The sequence below is a fragment of the Glycine max genome, chromosome 14 (assembly GCF_000004515.6).
Source record: "Glycine max cultivar Williams 82 chromosome 14, Glycine_max_v4.0, whole genome shotgun sequence".
NCBI classification, from domain to species: domain Eukaryota; kingdom Viridiplantae; phylum Streptophyta; class Magnoliopsida; order Fabales; family Fabaceae; genus Glycine; species Glycine max.
In genome coordinates, this window is record NC_038250.2 from 48676939 (window position 1) to 48697035 (window position 20097).

Consider the following 20097-nt stretch of genomic DNA (forward strand, 5'->3'; position numbering starts at 1 on the left):
TGTGAGAAATATACATGTTGTCCAAGATCTCTACAATGTAATTTCTTGTATGTTCACCCTGGAAAATTACAGTAGAATTATGTTTACAATTTTCCTATTTATTGAGTTTGAAGCTAATTAGATTCGATGATCTGTTTGTATGTTTATATTTTAATTTTTGTGAATTGTTTTGCCTACTTAAGAGGTTAGGTTAAATTTCACGCATGTATTGTTGACTGGAATTGGATTTGTGATTAAAACACAATCATGCAGGTCGATTTGGATAAATTTTAAAATAATGGAATCCTAAATTTGAAAAGATTGTTATTTTTTTTTTATGCTAATTTTCACGGATATTAATTAAAAGGCCAGGCGAGCCACATTTAATTTGCTTCAATGACAATGTTTCTGTTGAGGCTGGGAATCTGAATTCTCACCGGAAGCATATAAACCTTCTTTTTTGGTTCTAGCCGGAGAAAGATAGTGAGACAATAAATAATGGGATCTCTAAATCTAAACCACAAAGGCCTGACATTTTAATTCATGCATATGGTATCAAGAGGATATCCTTAGTAATTTAAGAATCAAATTGTAGCAAACATGTGGTGCTACGCGTAATACAGTGAAATATACATATAGGAGCCAACCATGATATCCTATGGACCATCATAATAAATTTGAGTTGTTACTTTTTTATATTCATACATATATAACAGTCTAGTATATATATATAAAAAATCATCAAACAAACAAAAAATACGTATAAAACAAATATTTGAATTCATTGTCAAGTTATTATCTCCCCCGTACTTACACTCTCTTTCATTTATTTCAATGAAAAAATAAGATTTTTTTAAACGAAACTCGATCTACCAATAATTTCATATCAACAATACAATGACAACAACAAACAAGTATAAAAACATACCAAACCCTTAACGTTGTTAACCGCAGGTACTTACTTTGCCGGTAACCTACGACCAACCCTCAAAGCACCGGGATCAACCACATCTTCTTCTCTACCACAAACAGCACCATGCCCTAGCCAAAACCCTTTTCTAACCTTCTTCTTTTTCGTAGTCCTTCTATTTGTAGAATTGTCGGCACCCTTGAAAAGTTTGTTGTGCTTATTATCATTATTAGATTTAGAATCCTCCGCAACAAGACCACTAAGTTGCCTTGAAATGCTTTGTACTTCATATTCATCAAGAAGTGACAATTTCTTGGCGCGAATCGTGGGTGACCCTTCACTTGGAGCTTCTTGAGCCATTATTCTCATTGCTTCTAACTTGTAACGTGAAGGCCTTGGCACACGGCGAGTTATTGTAGCATCAAACTCGCTAATAGTTTTCCCCTTAGAGCCTGAGTTGTGTTGGTACCATGCCCATGCAGCTGCCTTCACAAATGCTAAGTCATTATTGTTGTTGTTGTTATCTTTAGAAGGTTTTCTTCTCTCCATAAGAAGGGTTAGAAAAGAGAACTTGGAGGCCATGAGAATGTGTGGGAAAATGAAGTTCCACGCAATGCAATAGAGCAAAGTAGCTAGTGGTAGGTTTATTTAATTCGTTATTCTATGTTGTTGTGGTTGAATTGAGCACTTCGTCATGTGTTAAGAAAGGTATATGTGACTTTCTTGCACTGTGGTGTGTGTGTGGGTTGGGCCTTAAACGACCTCGTGGTGATGTCAGAAATTAATAGGATCATTTAATTTGGACGCGTGGATTGGGCCCTACTACTAGAATCTGTTCGTTCGTTTGTTTGTTCTAGTTAGAAAAATTGTATTTGTTATGACTTGTCTATTAGAGGGTGCTTTTTATTCTTGTGTTCTTATAGTTTTATAAAACCAGTCATTTTCATATAAAAACGTGGCTACACTTCTAGTTATATACTTAAGAGACTCTTCAACCACTGAAACTGAGATGCTTGTAATCAACCGGTGTTACTAGTATGTATGAAGAAGTAATTTGAAAAAGTAACTATGATTTATGTAGAAGTTTGCGTATGAGAACTTCTGCTGAGATCGAATTTCTATCGTGTCCCCATTAATTAATTTGGGAGTATTAATACGGTTGATTTCGGAGAAAATAAAAGATTGTTTATATGAATTTTAGCCGAGCACAAAAAAAATCAAATATCCAAAAATCTTTATACATTTTTTATATTATTTTTTTGGTGATGAACAGATGAATTCGTCCAACAAATTGATTCTAGGCAAAAAGAAACGTAAAATGATCTTCTACATGATTGGAGAGAAGACACGTAGGATAAAAAGGGGGAAAAATTTTATTAACTATTATACCAATATTTGTACCACCTTAAGGAAAAAGAATTATGTGTAAAAAGTAAAGTCTCAATAGAAAAAATTTCAATATAAAAAACTTTTTTTTAGGTTATAAAAAGTCTCAATTAAATATCACATTCTCTTAAAAAAAATCATGATATTAGATAACATATGATTTTTTATATTATCTAAATTTTTTACTAAATACAAATTTTTATTATAAAATAATCTTTTAAAATCTTAATATAATGCACCTCTCTAAGTTACTGCTTGGAATATATTTTCTCAACACAAAAGAAACATAATTCACCCTTTTGCCTATGTTAAAGTAAAAACATCAATGCTCTACGATAGGCATGTGTGATTGTTTTTGAGGCTGCTCATGATTTCCAAAGAATGGTTGTCTCAGCAATCATGGAAGTAACCACATAAGGGTCCATGTGAGACGCAGGCCTCCTATCCTCCTCAAATACCCCTTACCTGCTTTCTCAGCATCCCTCCCTACCCTAATAGAAGCACCACGGTTTGCAACACCCTGCACGCACACCAATATCAATAATGTAAACTAACCAACTAATCCCAACCATATCAATCAATGTTTTCATTTTATGGCTCCTTTTAATTTAACACTCGTTAATAAATTAGGTACTATGGAATAAAATGTATTCATTAGCCTATGCTAAAATATGTTAGTAATGTCTCATATATATTCGATTTTGTTTTTCATCTCTAATATTTCATTTTATTTTTGTTTTTACTCTTTGATATTTCAAAAATTTTGGTTTATGTCCTTGCCGTTGGTCACATCCGTTAACAGTTAATGTATCAATTAGTTCGATACGTTAGTTGTCTATATGATATGTTTGGTCAAATGAGATAGTCATCAATGTGATAAGTAAATAATGACATGACTATCAATAATTAATAAATTAAAAAAAATTCTTTTGCTCTGCCATTGATCTCTTCTTTCTCATTCTCTCACTTCATCGACATCTATTTGTCCTCCATGAACACTTAACAAACATATCACCAATGCGCACCTCCATAAACTTATACAACCCCAAAACCAAACACTTCTTTTAGCGTGCAAACCGAGGACCCTTGCACCATCAACAACATTAGTGCAACCCCTAGGCATGCCACCTACACCACCTCAATGCCACCATGTGCAACCCACCTTCAACTCATAATCTTCACTCATATCTAGGGATGGAAATAGATTGACCGACTCGTTAGGGGCTTGCGGCCTAGTCTGACCTGTTTATTATAAAGGTTAGGTTTAGACTTTTTTTAAAAAAAAATTAACTAAAAAGTTAGACCTGATAGACTGACCTATTTATATAATAAATTAATAATATATAAAATTATATATAGGTCCATTTAGGCTTATTGGCCTCTTTAGGATTATTGGCCTAGTTAGGCCTATAGGTTTGTTTATAGGTCTTTATATAGAACTGGCTGGTAAACAAGTTTTCAGGTCAGGCCTGACTTTTAAATGGACTAGAATAAGGTTTAAAAAAAGACTTATAATAGATTAACAGGTAAATATGTCTTAGTAATTATAATGTAGATCAGGTTTTAACCTCGCCTAACCTATTTCTACCTCTACTCATATTTGAACCAAACACTACAACCCTCATCAAATTTGAACCAAACAATATCCTACGCCTATTTTCTTGCTTACCCTTATGAAGGTGTTAATATCAGCTGTCTCATGTTGACCTGTCAAACGACGTTCATTGCCTTCTCCATAAGCAGCAATGTGCTCCTTATGCCTTTTTTCCAACTTGGCAGTTGCTTTTCTAATGACTTCATAGCCACCATCATTTCTCATCGACTTGGTACTGCAACATTATGTCAAGCATCAAAGAAAAGTGACATTATGTTATGTTAATTACTAACTAACTCATTCTTTAAGCGACCACAATTACCTGTAATTCGTGTGAGCACTAGCACAATTCCAATCACCCTGATTTGTAAGAACTCACCAAAATGACACGAGTCATTATCATTACACCAAATTCATAATTGTTCAAGATTAATTTAATTTCAACCATATGTTTTGATTGTGTATATGTAGAATCAAATGCACCCTCGATTTTTGCTTGCCAATCAGGAACAAAAGTGTGGAGAAAAAAAAATGAAACTGAATGAGTATGGAATTATCCACCTTAATCGGTTGAGGATAAAAGGAAAGCACCACCACAGAGATATTAGCACAAACAGAGATATTAGCACAAACAGAGATATTCGCTGCAATATTTACAAAAGAAAGAATTTGATGATGAGAGTAGTCGTGTGCTAACAACCTCCAAAATGTAGCGAGCAACCCACAAGTCGTCACACGCAGAGATGCCAGCGATGGACCAACACGGAATTCCCACTACACATCATCAAGAATGGATTGAAATAAAAGGAGTAAGAACTCAGAATTAAACTGAAACCATATTGAGTAATGGCAGAACACGATAATAGATCAGCATCAAGTTTTAGGACTGGGCTAGTCTAAAACTTAACATTGGCTTGATACCATAAGGCTAAAGAATGGTGAATATGAAAATTATTTTTCAACTTACCTGACCAGGCATCACTTCTGCATTAATTCCAGTAATGTTGATGTCTGCATAAAGACAGGCTTTGAAATGAGAGTCAACAATGTCACGTCCAAAAGCCTTGTTAGCACCAATACCACAATAGTATGGACCCTGTTGAGCAAGGGAAAAAAATGCAAATATGCAATACATGTAACAATAAGTCAATAACTAAACATAACAAAGTGAATTAGCGTAGTAAGTCACAAGACTGACGAGTCAGCCACAAAAAAGACTAATTAACAAGTTCAAATTGGTTCAAAAAGTTAGTAACCTTTCGTAAAAGAAATTATGTCGTCAATAAAATGTATACATGATTGATTGACAATACAATAATTTGTAAGTGAACTGAATTAATTAATGAATATGCCCAGAGACTCTTCGTTATGCGAAGGTATGGGGAAGGGATGTTGTACGCAGTCTTACCCTTGCATATGCAAAGAGGCTGTTTCCGGATTCGAACCCATGACCAACAAGTCACCAAGGCACAACTTTACCGCTGCACCAGGGCTCGCCCTCTGAATTAATTAATGAATGTCATACCAAAAATGTTAAACACTAGGGTGATTTACATTAGACACCAAATGTTCCATTTAAAGGATTGAAGATAACCAATTTTCACCTGGGGCCCAGGAAAACCACCAATAGACCATCCAAGAGGCCATTGCACATCTTTCTGCAACAAGGTGTATTCCGGCTCAATCCCATACCTATTTGGAGATCATACAGTGACATTTTTACTTGAGGAAAACGAAGAAAATCGCAAAAGGTCATAAGAAACTACAAGGAAGCAACAATAGATGCCAGGGTTCTTCAGCGAACACTGCAAAAACCATGATTTTGCTGTCAAAATCACAGTCACGGACGATTTTTTAAAACCTTGACTGTAAGTGAAAAGCAAACCACGTCACACAAGCTAAAAACATAAAACTATTCTGGACTAAAGTTGTGTCTAACAGCAACATGTGAGATCAGAATGCAAACAAACAAGCAAAGAATGCCTCTTATTACAAATAATGGCCAACCATTTAATCCATGTAAAAACTAATATTTTTCAAAAACATTATAGGAACAAATTAAAAATCGCATTCATAATTGCATTTACTCATAAAGGCCTTTTTCACATATATGAACATAGAACTGACTTGCATTCTAGTAGAGAAAAGTAGGAAACATTGTTAAATTTATGGTAAAAAAACATACAAATAAAACCACAACAATATTATTCAAGTACATTCACTGAGAAAACAAACATAATAGAATGTAATAAGGAGGCAAACACTTTCACTTTCATGTAAAATAAAAGGAAAAGAAAACAATAAAAAGAAAAAAAAAAACATAGGAACAGATAGAGGCATGCCATATTGCAATGCATGTTTATACGTGCATGGGAAATAGAGGATGTGAGTGTGTGGTGAAAAAATGAAAGGGAGACACTAACCATATGTACTCCACGATCACCTTCTTGGTGGTGTCGGAGAGGTTAATGTTGATTAGATCGGAGAGTAACGACATCTTCAAGAAATCAAAACTTTTAGCGGAGACACTTCAGACTGAGATTTTCTCTTTCTCTTCCTTTCTTTCTTCCACTAATAATTCGATACAAGGTTGTTGTGTGGGTTTTATAGCGGGATCCCTGGATTACTAAAACAAAATTTACAAATATTTCAGCTATACCAGGAATCATGCATGGCTTTTGAGAAATGTTTACACATGTTTATTCTCAGGGAATGAGAAAATTTTATGTTTGATTTCAGTAGAACTTGTTCATAAATATAAAGTATTTTTCTAAAAAAAAAACATGTTTACACATTTTTATTTAAATTTTATTATTTAACACGCAAGAATCTTTATTGTTTAAAACCAGATTTATTATTTTTTTAAACAAAGGTCGAAGTTTTATGAAAATATATTTTTTTACCTTAGACAAGATTGTTTCCTTTTAATAAGCAAATTATTTTCTTAATGAAGATGCGAAGAAATAATGCAGAAAGTGTAACACCCAAATAATATAACAAGGATAATAACGTGCAATGTTTACATGACAAAAATTGAAAATGACATTATTAGCATAACGCTCTAATAAACTAAACTAATAGGTAAATTATATTATAAAATAATTAATATCGCTATATATAACACTGGAATTTTTAATATATATTTAATAACATGTAAATTTACAAAATAAATTTTATGACAATTAATTTTAGTTTAATAATTAATTTGTTTACATAAAGATAGGTTTTATAAAAATATATATATGCAAACAAATTAATTATTACAAAATGTATTATGCAAATTTACATGTGCATTAAATATACATTAGAAATTTTAGTATTATATATAACAATATTAATTATTTTATAATATAATTGGCTTATTAACTTAGTTGGTTAAAACATCATATTAATAACCTAAAAGTCACATATTAGAATTCGTAAGTCTTATAGATTACGAATCCGTTTATTAGTAGGGGTAATTTTGGAAGAAAAAAAAGTGTTCAATATACAAGAAAAACCCTGGGTGCACAAAGAAATTCCCTTGAGTCCAACACACTGGTCCAATTGTTGTTTCCCTCTTTAAAAAAAAAAAGGTGTCGCACAGCTCTTCACAGTTAACACAGCAAAAATAATCAATTGATCCAAGAATTATTAATCATTAATTTAACCCAGACAAGCTGCTAATCTCTGCTTGCATGAGTGTAATAGTTTGTTGCATATATGACAAATTAAACAACCATAAACAGGGAGCAAGGCTAGAAAACAACATTTATCCAAACTATAGTTATCACTTATCACCAAAAATATAGTTATCACAAATGAAACTCAACCAATAAAAATTAGCAATTTGTTAATAAGAAAAAAATACAATCAACTTACAAAATCTGGAAATGAAAACTTTTCTTGCTTTTGCAGCAGTATACGAACTGCTACCCGCGGTCTCAATAACAGTGTAATTAATGACTTGATGTTGAAGGTAGAGTTTTGGAGAAAGATTTCATTTGAGAGGAAAGAAGGGTATGACTTTGGTTGAGAGTTACAGGATTATGTGTCAAGAGGAAGACAGCTACGAAACATAGCGTGTCTTTCTAATTCTTATATGAAATAAAAGTTCATTTTGAATAATGTAAATATGTAAATGTTTTGTTCTTTTTTTTTCTTTTTAATTATAAAATTGGTATTTTATTTTAATATATTGTTGTTTTAAAAAAAAATTGCATATTAAATAGAGGGAAAAAATCTGTATTTTCTGTACAATTTTTTTAGAATATGACATAAATTGAAAATGAGATAGCATCTTTTCAATCAAAAAATAAAAACAGAAAATAAAAATCACAAATTAAAAACAAAATAAATGCCCACTATTATTCTCATGTTTATTACGAGTTTTGAAAAATTATTTTTCATATTGGAATTATAAAAGACCGAAACAGAAATTGGACCAGTGTGTTGGATTCACACGTACGGACCTATGTTTACCGTCTTTTACTTCCTGCATCACCCTTTTTACTTCTTGCACCTCCAAAAACACCCAAACAGATAAAACTACTTCTGTAGCCACCCACCAAACGCCATTGTGCCCAACCTCCACCCAACACCACCATTGGCAACTCTAACGCAAGGAAGAAGGGGCAAACGAAGTCAAACACAAAAGAAAGGTGTAGAACACGACCGATTCTAGAAATGCTTGTTCGGAACTTTTTTTTTTTTCCTATTCTTCTAGAAAAACCTTTCCAGAATTATTTTTCAGAAGCATGTTTTTACACTTTCAGAAATGTTTTTTTTTAAGTGTAGAAAAAACTAGTGGCTTCTGAAATTACCTTTTCGAAAGTATATTATCATAATTTTGGAAAGACTTTATTGGAATACACTAAATTTTTTTTGCCTTTCTAAAAGTGTAAAAAAAAAAATTAGTGTATTCTAAAAGGGTGTTTCCATAATATGGTCAAGTTTTATAAAAAAAAAAAAATGGTCCACCGTAGAGTCGTCTTTGTTGACAGTAGGACTCAAACAATATGTCCAGTCTATATCTATCTATATCTATATCTATATATATATATATGAAAACAATATGTCCATAGCCATGATTCCAACACAACACAATGATGGCTAAAATATTCAGCACGGTTGGATCACCTTGCCCAAGATATCTTTGAGAACCCAAATATCCAATTTTCTGTAGCATCTCTGAGGACCCCAACTATCCCTCCCCATACTATTCACCGTAAGGCTACTAAAAATTCAAGTTAGATTTACTAGCAAAAAGAGATATAAATTTTATCCACTTTTTTTCTTTTAATTTCTATTCATTCAAATAACACATTTTTTTTACTTCTGTCCTTATTTCACTTCTAATATAAATAAATCATAAAAGTTCATAGGCATGAAGACGAATGTAGAAAACTAATTGTCAATTTATACATAGAATTTGACCATATTAAAATAGTGTAAAGCGTATGTTAATTTCTAAGGAAAATGAATGTGTAATTTCAAAATTTTAAAAAATTCAAAGGAGAGAAGTATAAGCTATCGTAACTAAAAACGATTATTATATATTCTCATTTTCTCTTTTATTTTATTTTCACCTTTTTTTTTTATCTCCCTTTTCCTTTTTTTTTATTTAGTTGTATCACTTTACTTTTCTCTTTCCTCTTATCTCATCATTCCCTCTACCCAAAATTGGGTCGTTAGGACGTTTTTTTTATTAGGTCGTTTAGATATTTTTTTTGTATGCTGGTTTAGATATTTTCAATTATAAAACAATGCCAAGCATTGAAGTGTGAGAACTAGTTATTAGCTGTGAGGACAAAACAAACAATACCTAACAACAGGCGAGGTAATCACAACAAGAGTGCACACAAACAATTCCTTTGAAAACGTACATTAATGGAATGACACGACAATTCTTCACTTCAGTACTACCAACAAACAATGCCTAAGAAAAGGCGAGGTAGTCACAACAAGAGTGCACACAAAACATGAAAAAACAAGGCATGTGTGATTATTTTTGAGGCTGCTTATGGTTTCCAAAGAATGGTTGTCTCAGCAATCATGGAAGTGACCACATAAGGGTCCATATTAGAGGCAGGCCTCCTATCCTCAAAATACCCCTTCCCTGCCTTCTCAGTGTCCCTCCCTACTCTAATAGAAGCACCACGGTTTGCAACACCCTGCATGCACATCCCACTCCACAATCAATATATAAACTAACCAAATTGTCTCAAAAATAATAATCTAATAGTTTAATAGATATGTATTTTTACAATAAAAGTTTTTATACTGTCCCGACATGGTGGAGAGAACTATAAGCTCTTATACCATGTTAGCTTTCAACTTAAAACCAATTAACATTAAGTGAAATTGTCCAACAGATATATAAACTGCATCCCAAGAACTAAGGTAGACGATGTGAGACTTCCTAACATCTATTCAACAAATTACTATAAAATAAAACTTTATTTCATTAGCTTAATAACATAAATTAAAAGTTTGGTTCCTTAATATTGTTTTGTTGCTTACCCATACAAAGGTGTTCATGTCAGCTGTCTCGTGTCGTCCAGTCAAACGACGTTCGTTGCCTTCTCCGTAAGCTGCAATGTGCTCCTTGTGTCTCTTTTCCAACTTAGCAATTGCTTTTTTGATGACTTCATAGCCACCATCGTTTCTCATGGACTTGGTACTGCAACATTATGTATTATCCACTTGTCAAGCATCAAAACAAAGCGATATTATGTTAATTTCTAACTAACCCATTGTTTAAGTAACCACAATTACCTGTAATTTGTGTGAGCACCAGCACCATTCCAATCACCCTGTTTTGTAAGAACATAACCAAAATGACACTAGTCAATTTCATCAACGTGGCCTCAATTTTTGCATGCCACACAGAACAAAAGTTAAGAGAGAAAAATTGGAACTGGATGAGTATGAGATTATTCACCTGAATTGGTTTAGGGTCAAAGGAAAGCACCACTCCTGCAATCTCGGTGATCCTCTATTGACACAAACAGAGATATTAACTGAAATGTTACCAAAAAAAAAAAAAAACTAGTCTTTCTCTCAAAAGAAAAACAAACGGTGAGGAAGAACGTGAAAGGAGCTAATCATGTGCTAAGTACCTCCAAAATATAACGAGCAACCCACAATTCGTCAGCAGCAGAGATGCCAATTGATGGACCAACTTGGAATTCCCACTACACATAATGAAGAATGACTTGAATCACAAGAGTTAAAAATAATAAGAAATTTTTATTTTTTACTCATGATATTGTTATAAAATCATTTCCGTCAATAACCATAACTAATTTTCGTTGGGACGGTAAACAAATTACAAGATAAACAAGATAAGTACATCGTTGATTTTATATGTAAGATTTAGTTATGATTCAAACTTAAACCATTTAATTAAAAGATATAAATCTTTTATCACATGGGTCAATTGTTGTTGATTTATATATATATATATATATATATAAAATTGAAAAGATGGATATGAACTATAAGGGTGAAGAATGATAAATATGAAGATTTTGACTTTTCAAGTTACCTGACCAGGCATCACTTCTCCATTGATTCCACTGATGTTAATGCCCGCATAAATACATGCTTTGTAATGTGAGTCAACAATATCACGCCCGAAAGCCTTGTTAGCACCAGTACCACAATAATATGGTCCCTGTTGAGCATGGGAAAAAAATAAACAAAAAAATGAATTGCATAATAAGTCACAACATTGACAAGTCAGCCATAAAAAAGTTTAATATGATTAAATTCGTTGGAAAAGTTAATAACCTTTCATTATATATATATATATATATATATATATATATATATATATATATATATATATATATATATATATATATATATTATTCAATAAAATGTATACAGCTATAATTTATTAATTAAAGCTTAATAATTTAAAAATAGAAGAAATATGAAAAGATTGAAGGAAAAAAAATCACTTGTGGCCCAGGAAAACCACCAAGAGGCCATCCTAGAGGCCATTGGACATCTTTTTGCAACAAGGTGTATTCTTGCTCTAGGCCATACCTGTTTGAAAATCATGCAGTAACTTTTAGTTGAGGAAAAAGGAAGAAAATCATAGTATAAGAAAAAGGTCATTAGAAATTGCAAGCAAGCAACTATAGAAACTATACCAGGGTTCTTCAGCAGCAACATCAGGATGGCCGAATATCTTTGCAGCATTATTTCTCTTGTTTGTAGGAATGGGTTCCCCAGCAGGAGTGTAAGCATCACACATAACCTGAAATCAATTGCAATTGAAACATATGAAATGTAATTTACACCATGGAAACAAGTTTAACTGAAGAAAGATGTACCAATTACAAATAAAATAGGAGACAAGAAGAAACATACCAGGATATTGCTACCCCTCCTGAATGGATCCTTGAAAATTGCTTGTGGACTGTTGTATTTGATTAAGATACACAACATTAATAAGAAAACTTTGGAAAATAGCCAATCCTAGATATGTAACAGTACAAAATTACCAGAAAATGAAACTAGATTTGAAATAGTATACTTAGAAATGATGACATGGGATTAGAGAAAAGTGACTTACTATAAGATCACTTCACTATCTTGCCCAGGAGCTTGACCAGTGCTGGAACCATCATAGTTCCACTTGGGAAGCTTCGAAGGGTCTTTAACCGGTCCTGAGAGTGTCTATAATATATCCAAAATCATGTTATAATTTGCATTAGTTACCAGCCAAATAAATAAAGCTGAAATAAATACGTACTTTTCTCGTACTCTTCTAGAATTTGCAAATAGTTTAAGTTCTACAGTTTAAAATAACTTGAAAATTTTCCTGTTGTATAGAACTTAATGTAAAACGCACAAAGCACTAATATTAATTAAAAAGTTTGGGAAAATATAAAACGAAATTTGAGGAAAATAAGTTATTTGCGTGTTTTACGCGAGAATCATTTCATAGAAAGATATCTTTTTCTTTTCTTTTCTTTTTCTTTTTTTTAAAAAAAAGAGAGTTCTATGGAGACCTTATCTGAATGAAGTTGGCTCGATTACTCCATTGAAAAGTTTCTTGAAACTAAACAGATTTTTTCAATAATTTTTAAACAATAAAACTGTTTAAAAATTCCAAAATAAATGCAAATTTCATCTTTTACTTTTGGTTACAAAAAGGTGAAGTAAATTACCCTTGCTTTGCTCCTCATATCCATGCCAGATCCACCTACCCTATCATAAAATGAAAATAAAAAGTAGTAAGTGTTGATTAAGTGTGGAGAAAACAATTGAAAACTAAGTTAGCAAATAAGTAAGCATATAGTTGAATTAGACATGAAGCAGAGCAAGTAGTTAAAGCCAGCGTGGAATCAAAAATCAAAATGCACATTGGACTCTGCACTGAATGAAAAACAAACAACCACACGCAAGCTAAAAACCATAAAACAGAAAAACAGGGGAAACAGAGTAGTACAGAGACTATAAGATAAGAGAGCGCTGTGATCGATCAAACGGAAGATGAACAAAAATAAAACACACCCATTAAAAGAATCGTTCCATCACACATATTACATATACCCATGCACATTGGAACTGATAGAAGCATGCAACATTGCAATGCTTGTTTTCGCGTGCAGAGAAAACAGAGGAAAAACGAAGGGAGATAGAGACACTAACCATATGTACTCGGCGATCACTTTATCGGTGATGTCGGAGAGGTTAAGGTTGATAAGATCGGAGAGCAACGACATCTTCAAGAAACCAAAACTTTCAGCGGAGACTCTTCTGAGAAATTTTTTTCTCTTTTCCTTTCTTTGTTCCTCTGCTTCGATGTAAGGTTGTTGCGTAGGTTTTATAGTGTTATCTCTGAATTACGAAAATAAAATTAAGATATTTAAGATAACTTTTTAAAAGATAAAAGATTTTCCCTTGAGAGAAAGTGGTACATTTAATCCTTTATAGGATGTTAAACAGATAATGCTCTTCAGTTTATTTTAACGATAATTTGAGAGAATTTTTATAGCTGATTTCGGGATAGCAATATTTTATTTTTTTTGGATTGGGATAACAATAATCTGTTTTATAATTCAAAATAGTGATTATTTATTTATTGCGTATTATTTAAGCTAGCTCTTGCAAGCATGTTTTCCATGGACTTGTAATTAACATGTTATTTAAACACCAAAGGTCATTTCATATATTTTAAAAAAATTATGGTTATACATACGATTTTGGCTTTTCAAATTCAGTAATTACGAAATCTTTCTATTTTTCTCCCTCCAATAAACACTCTAATTAATAATAGACTATTATTTCGTAACCCTAACGAATAATTAAATATTACTAAACAATGTGTCTATATATAGTGAGAGGTTGGGGGAATCATATTTGATGTGTTGGGAGATAAACTTTCTATGACTTTATATTCTTTTCCAATTTTTTTTATTCATTTATATTATTTTCTTATTACGCTAGTTTCTTATATGCATAAACCTTAAATCATAAAAAATGACACTCTATTGTTTGAATATTTATTAATAAAGATATGGAATCAGGATTTCATTTCCTTTTATACACTTTGAATCCTAATCTTAAAATCAAACAAGTAATAGCACTCTAAATCTAAATGATAACAATATATCCTTATCTTTATCTAAATAATATCATAAAAATTTAAAATTTAAATTGCTCTCTCAATATAAAGTTTGAAGTGGCATATTGAGTGCCACAAAGGATGCATATTTGGCATAATAATCGACTCCTTGAATGATTGTAATATGAAGATGACGCACATTTCACACAAACGATTTGAGTCCTTAGATGATTAAGATATGAGAAATGATGAGGTTTTTAAGGATCGTGTTTAACAGAACCAATTTTTGTTATTTATTTTCCATCTGGATTTCTATTATCCCTTTGTCACTTCACTTCATCTCGAACAAAATCAGACATATACATACATACTACATGCAATCAACTCAAAGGAGAAGGTTGGACCCTCCAAATTGAAGTCCTTGTTGGCCTTATATCCATATCTTAAGTCATCCTTATATGAGTCAGGTTTTGAAAAGGTTTGACTTTTTTTCTCTAAAGAGTTCATAATATTTTGATTAGTTTGGTATATTATTCTGAAGTCTGAACATGATGCTTGTGGTTCCTATATTCTTTCTATATGGTGTGTAATGTTTCCTTTCATTTAGGGTTTACTATGCTATGCTTTATTATCCATTGATACTTCTGAAATTCTCATTTATATGGTTTCTAATTTAGTCGTGCCCTCTCTGTAGAAGAACATATAGCATACTGGCATTGCATGCCCCTTCTCTGATACCTCATTTTTAATTACATGTTTTAATTTGTTTATCCAATGTGTAATTTTTCATGGTGGTAAATGGAAATTAAAAATGATATGGAGAAGGAAAACTTGAAAATGTATTTAGTTAACTAATCCGATTTAAATAGCACAAGATTGAATTGATTTAATTTGAATTTGATATTATTTTTAAATTGATCCAAACTAAACTATACATTTACTTAATGATCAGATCAAATGATTATTTTTACCTCAAATCAGACCCAAACCAAACCACCAACACCTTTACTTTGAAGAATTAAATTATTGTGCCAAATGCACATTCCATCTGTTATTTATAACACTTCTGTCACGATTAACTAATGCTAATTAACATAAGAACTAAAGTGAACGATGATCATAAAAAAATAAGAGAGAGAGAGAGAACGAAGGAGTAAAGTATCAATTAAGGACAATTCTTTTATTGTGGAACTAAAACATTTGATTCCCATTTTTTAAAAGAATAAATTGATTATTCGCTTTATTCTATTTAAGATTTTGAAAGAAAAACAAGTATCATCAACGCTTTCTCAAATATTACATTTTTTGTTATTGACTAAAAAAATGTCAGATTCACAAAAATTATGTAACCTAACCAAGTAAGTTTCATATAAATTTCAATTAATAATAAAATGCGTGTGGAAAATAATCTTTTGTTAACTTTGCTCAAAATTCACTAAACTGCATAAATTTATGATGTGCATAGCTTATTTTGAGACACGTCATACTGCTAACAGAGCATATACTTAGATGGGGAGAAGAAGAAAAATTCAAGTGTCATGAGCAACTAATGTAAAAGAGCTACTTAATAACAAATCCCCTGGGCCCCAAAACAATTGATGACGAAGCTCCAGCAGAAGAAATAAATGCAGTATCACTTATCCTGCACTATTTATTTAAATATATAAAAAGGATATGTACATAAGTGACTAACAAACATATTCCATTTTCAATCTTACATAGACGCAATTTCCATATATGATTTAGTACTTTTTATCAACCTCATGTTCCCAAAGGTCATTTTGAAAGAAAACTAGCTTGAAAAAAACTTATTTTATGTGGCTACCCGATTCTGCCCTCTAAATTTCAGATATTTTGCTCCATCCAATAAGCAATCCTATAATCTTATACCTCATTTACATCCTATCATAATAAAGGATCGTATTCATTTTTCAATATATTCTTTCCATGTTTTTTATTTAGTTAAATTAATGTTTTAGTCCTTACTTTTTTTTACTTTAATTTCTACTTAAAAACCTCTACAGATTATTTCTTATATAAAAAAAATGTTTATGAAGCAATCCCTATCCTTTGACAAAATCACAACAAAGTGCTTTTTTTTTTTTTTTGAAAAAGGAAAGCAAAGGAACAAAGATGAAAAATCCCAACTAAGTTCACACCTTTCAAACTAAACACCCAACTAAACTCAAATATTATTTAATCAAAAAGATAAAACCATTGTACAGTGTAGAAGAAGGAACCAAAACTCCCCAAAAGGAGGTTAGAAGCATCTAAATCTGTAGCTAGGTAAGGCTTTCTTATTCCTATCAGACTCAATCTTTCAAAAAGATGTTGGAGGCTGACAGAATTGTGGATTTTCGGCCAATCGTGTTAGCCAACTTTCAGTTCAAGATCACAATATTAGTGTTTACTGAGTTGATTGAGTTAAATTGAAAAAATGATTCGTCTATTTGATATTGTTGTTGGTTTTAGTTCCTATGCATAAAAAAAATATTGTATAATTCATTTTGGTCTTTATATAAAAATAATAACTCTATAATTTGATCCTTACATAAAAAACAATTCATTAAAATCTAACATTATAATCTGTATACTTTATTTTGGTCTTTATATAAAAAAAGAACTCCACATTTTGATCCTTACCTAAAGAGCAATTCGTTAAAATCCAACATTATACTAACTTTAACAAACGGTAGGAACTGATTTTATAAACTTTTTTTATATGCTGTAAAAAAAAACTTTTTCATGTAAGAAATAAAACGTAACATTTTTTTTTGTAAAGGATAAAATGAAAAGTTATATCATATGAAGAATAAATTATTAAGCTCATATTTATTGCCAACTTATTTGTCCCCTAAATAAATTAAAAGGAAGTGAAGGAGAAGTGAGAAATCTTAAATATGTAAATAATTTTATTATTATTTGTAAATATAAATTGAGTAAGCTAATTTGTCATCTTCAATAGTTTTATCTATCTCGAACCTATATATGGATAAAAAGAATAAATGTTTTTTTTTTTTTATATCAGTAGACTTATTTTATTTCCATCAGAATTTGTTGAGCAATACAAAAGAGAGCAAGACGAAAAAATCACGACCAGCACAAAATCTAGATGTCCTAAAAAAACACATAACAACTAAATTCGTTGTCTCCTAATAAAACTCAGATGAAAGCTTGGTAAAACACCAAGTAAATTATTACACTGTTGAAGAATAGTACTGTGGAAATTCAGTCAGGTCCTCCTTCTTGTTTTGCAACAAATAGAACACCCTTTGGCAGTCAGACTCGGATTCAATGATGTCATTTTCTGCCTTCAAAATGAGATGATTCTGTTATTTTGTAAAAAAAAAAAAAAAATTCTTTTCTTCCAAACAACAGAATCATCTCATTTTCATTCTTTTTCCTTTCTTTCTGACCACTTTCTTCTTCAAACCATAAGTGAAGTAGACTATATATCTTGACCATTTTCATTATAAAATCACGGATAAAATATATTTTTAGTTTTTATATTTTTTATGAACCTTGGTTTTACTTCTCAAACTTTAATTTTAATATTTTAGTCCTTAAACATTACAAAAAATAATAATTTTATTTGCCATGAGGAATGAAAATCATTTTTTCAAAAGTTCAAAAACCATTTTAACAATATTAAGATACAGAGATTAATACCGATTTCAATCAAAAGTACATGCACTAAAAAATGTAATTTAATCTAAAATGAAAATAGTTCCGGAGTATCCAAATAGTAAGCAAATGTCTATATATATATATATGGCTTCTTACATTTTTCTCTCCAAAATGACCCTTCATACTAATTAGTTTCTCATTTTGTACAGAAGAAAAGCGTAGCCAATTGTGGGATTTGGTTGATTCTCATACTTGTAAATGTATAATTTTTTAAGTGTTTGTTTCCATCAGCTAGCTCTTGGTTTTTAAGTCAACACACACAGTATAAATCCAAGAACATGTACATAGAAGCAGCATGGAACTAGAGCATGGGCATTGTTCAATTTCACTTGTCTACTCATTAATTTTTTTAACTACTTATAATAAACATCCAAACCAACTTTTTTGGTGGACGAAAAAGAAACCAAGCTTGATTTCATGATTTAGGTACATACATGGTGCTAGGATGAGTCGAATAGCAATGTTCAACATATATATCTCTTGCACTTATCTCGAAGAATTTATTGAAAGCAACAAACAACTTTGCACTTTTCAGCCTTGCCAATGCCAAAATTAGAGGCAATGAAGAGAGCAAAAATTGAACACATAACACATGTTTCCTAGTAGCATCTCTAGCTCTTCCATTAGAGGCCCATAGTGTGTGGCATCGAGCTAGTGCATGCCAATAATGGCAGGCTTTAGTTCCTAGTCTTTATCTACAGTTATTACAATGGATGTAACTTGATGGTTACTATTTCATAATTCACAGAATCTTTCTTCTTCATTGAACCGTTTACAAGCACTATCTGTTTTCCCCTAGTGTGTTTGGACAGGGAATTTTAACTGAGAAAAATAATTTATCTGAGAATTTGAATTTCTATAATTTAAAATTCATTGTTTGAATGTTTTTTTGAGAAGAATTTAAAATTTTGAAATTTTAAAACAGAATTTTAAACAACTAAAAATTTGGAATTTCAATTTTCTTCTAAAAGGTGAGAAATTGAAATTCTTTTCTTACAATCTTTTTCAAAGAACACGCTCGTAAAACATCGATCGGGTATGAGTGTAGAGGAACACGTATAACTAGCACACCAATCATATCTTTTCTTTTTTTTTTTTCATTCATTTTTTTTCACCCTCATAATTTTAAATTTTTTATCCAAACACAAAATTTTGAAAATAAAAGAATTTTAATTGAAATATTTAAAATTCTTAGAATTTAAAATTTCTCATAATTTTAAATTCACCCATCCAAACACATTCCTAATGTACTAGTGTTGTAAAAATATGGAACTTATTCTTGTTCAAAATGTTCCTACTGTCCATGTCCAGATCCTGGATTGATTTTAATTTTTTTTTTCTTGTTTTGGAGTTAAGTTCATCTTAACCTCACATTATAAATTCTCCTAGATTGATATTTACGGAGAAATGTGTACGGTCAACTTTTTCCACCTGATATGATACTTTCCTTTTAATTTATGGGGGCATGCAATGCAGGGCAAATATCTTTTTACCTTTGATAAAGGGAATATATAACGAGATATATATCACTATGTTACAAGGCCTGTCAGCTGCCATGATCCGTGATGTTTTAGGGCCACCAATATGAATGCTTTGTGTCCCAAGAGAGTTGCTATTCACACTTTCATTTTGCTTTTCCAACTTCCTGCTCTTTCTTTTTCGTTTTTATGACAAAAAAAAAAATTACTCTTTTCAAAAGTAATTTCCAAAACATATAAATTTTAAAAAGTCTGACCCACAACTAATAACGTCATTACAGAAATTAGTTTCTACTAGGGGCAGATCACGGATTTTTAGCAAAAGAAGAAAAAAATGCAAGGAAAAGAAAGAACAGAAAAGAGTAAAATGTTTTAAGAATAAATAAAAATAAAAATTTGGCTATTACGTGTTTTTTTTTATTAAATTTAAAAAATTTTATGAGTTGAATAATTTAATAAATAAAATACTTTTAAGTTAGTTAATTTCATCCATATTTAT

General features: G+C 31.2%; 2 protein-coding genes, 1 long non-coding RNA gene and 1 pseudogene across 3 annotated transcripts; 1 reads left to right on the top strand and 3 right to left on the bottom strand.

Annotated features, from left to right (window-relative positions):
- Positions 1–937: 937 nt before the first annotated feature.
- Positions 938–1471, bottom strand: LOC121172667 (uncharacterized). Its single transcript, XM_041009073.1, has one exon. It carries the CDS (start codon positions 1469–1471, stop codon positions 938–940), a length of 534 nt encoding a protein of 177 aa, XP_040865007.1.
- A 1169-nt stretch (positions 1472–2640) lies between these two features.
- LOC100817040 (glutamine synthetase N-1-like) lies at positions 2641–6366 on the bottom strand (annotated as a pseudogene).
- A 3322-nt stretch (positions 6367–9688) lies between these two features.
- On the bottom strand, positions 9689–13837 carry GS1-GAMMA (gamma glutamine synthetase). The gene is made up of 12 exons (NM_001353640.1): positions 13518–13837; positions 13034–13073; positions 12436–12539; positions 12231–12279; positions 12011–12117; positions 11816–11903; positions 11398–11526; positions 10970–11044; positions 10792–10845; positions 10626–10663; positions 10371–10530; positions 9689–10021 (listed from the first exon to the last, which is right to left on the bottom strand). Exons 1-12 carry the CDS (start codon positions 13589–13591, stop codon positions 9869–9871), a joined length of 1071 nt encoding a protein of 356 aa, NP_001340569.1. The 5' UTR covers positions 13592–13837; the 3' UTR covers positions 9689–9868.
- Positions 13838–14513: 676 nt separating this feature from the next.
- LOC121173403 (uncharacterized) lies at positions 14514–16171 on the top strand. Its single transcript, XR_005888200.1, has 2 exons — positions 14514–14911; positions 15899–16171. It is a non-coding gene; the product is annotated as an uncharacterized lncRNA (long non-coding RNA).
- Positions 16172–20097: the final 3926 nt, after the last annotated feature.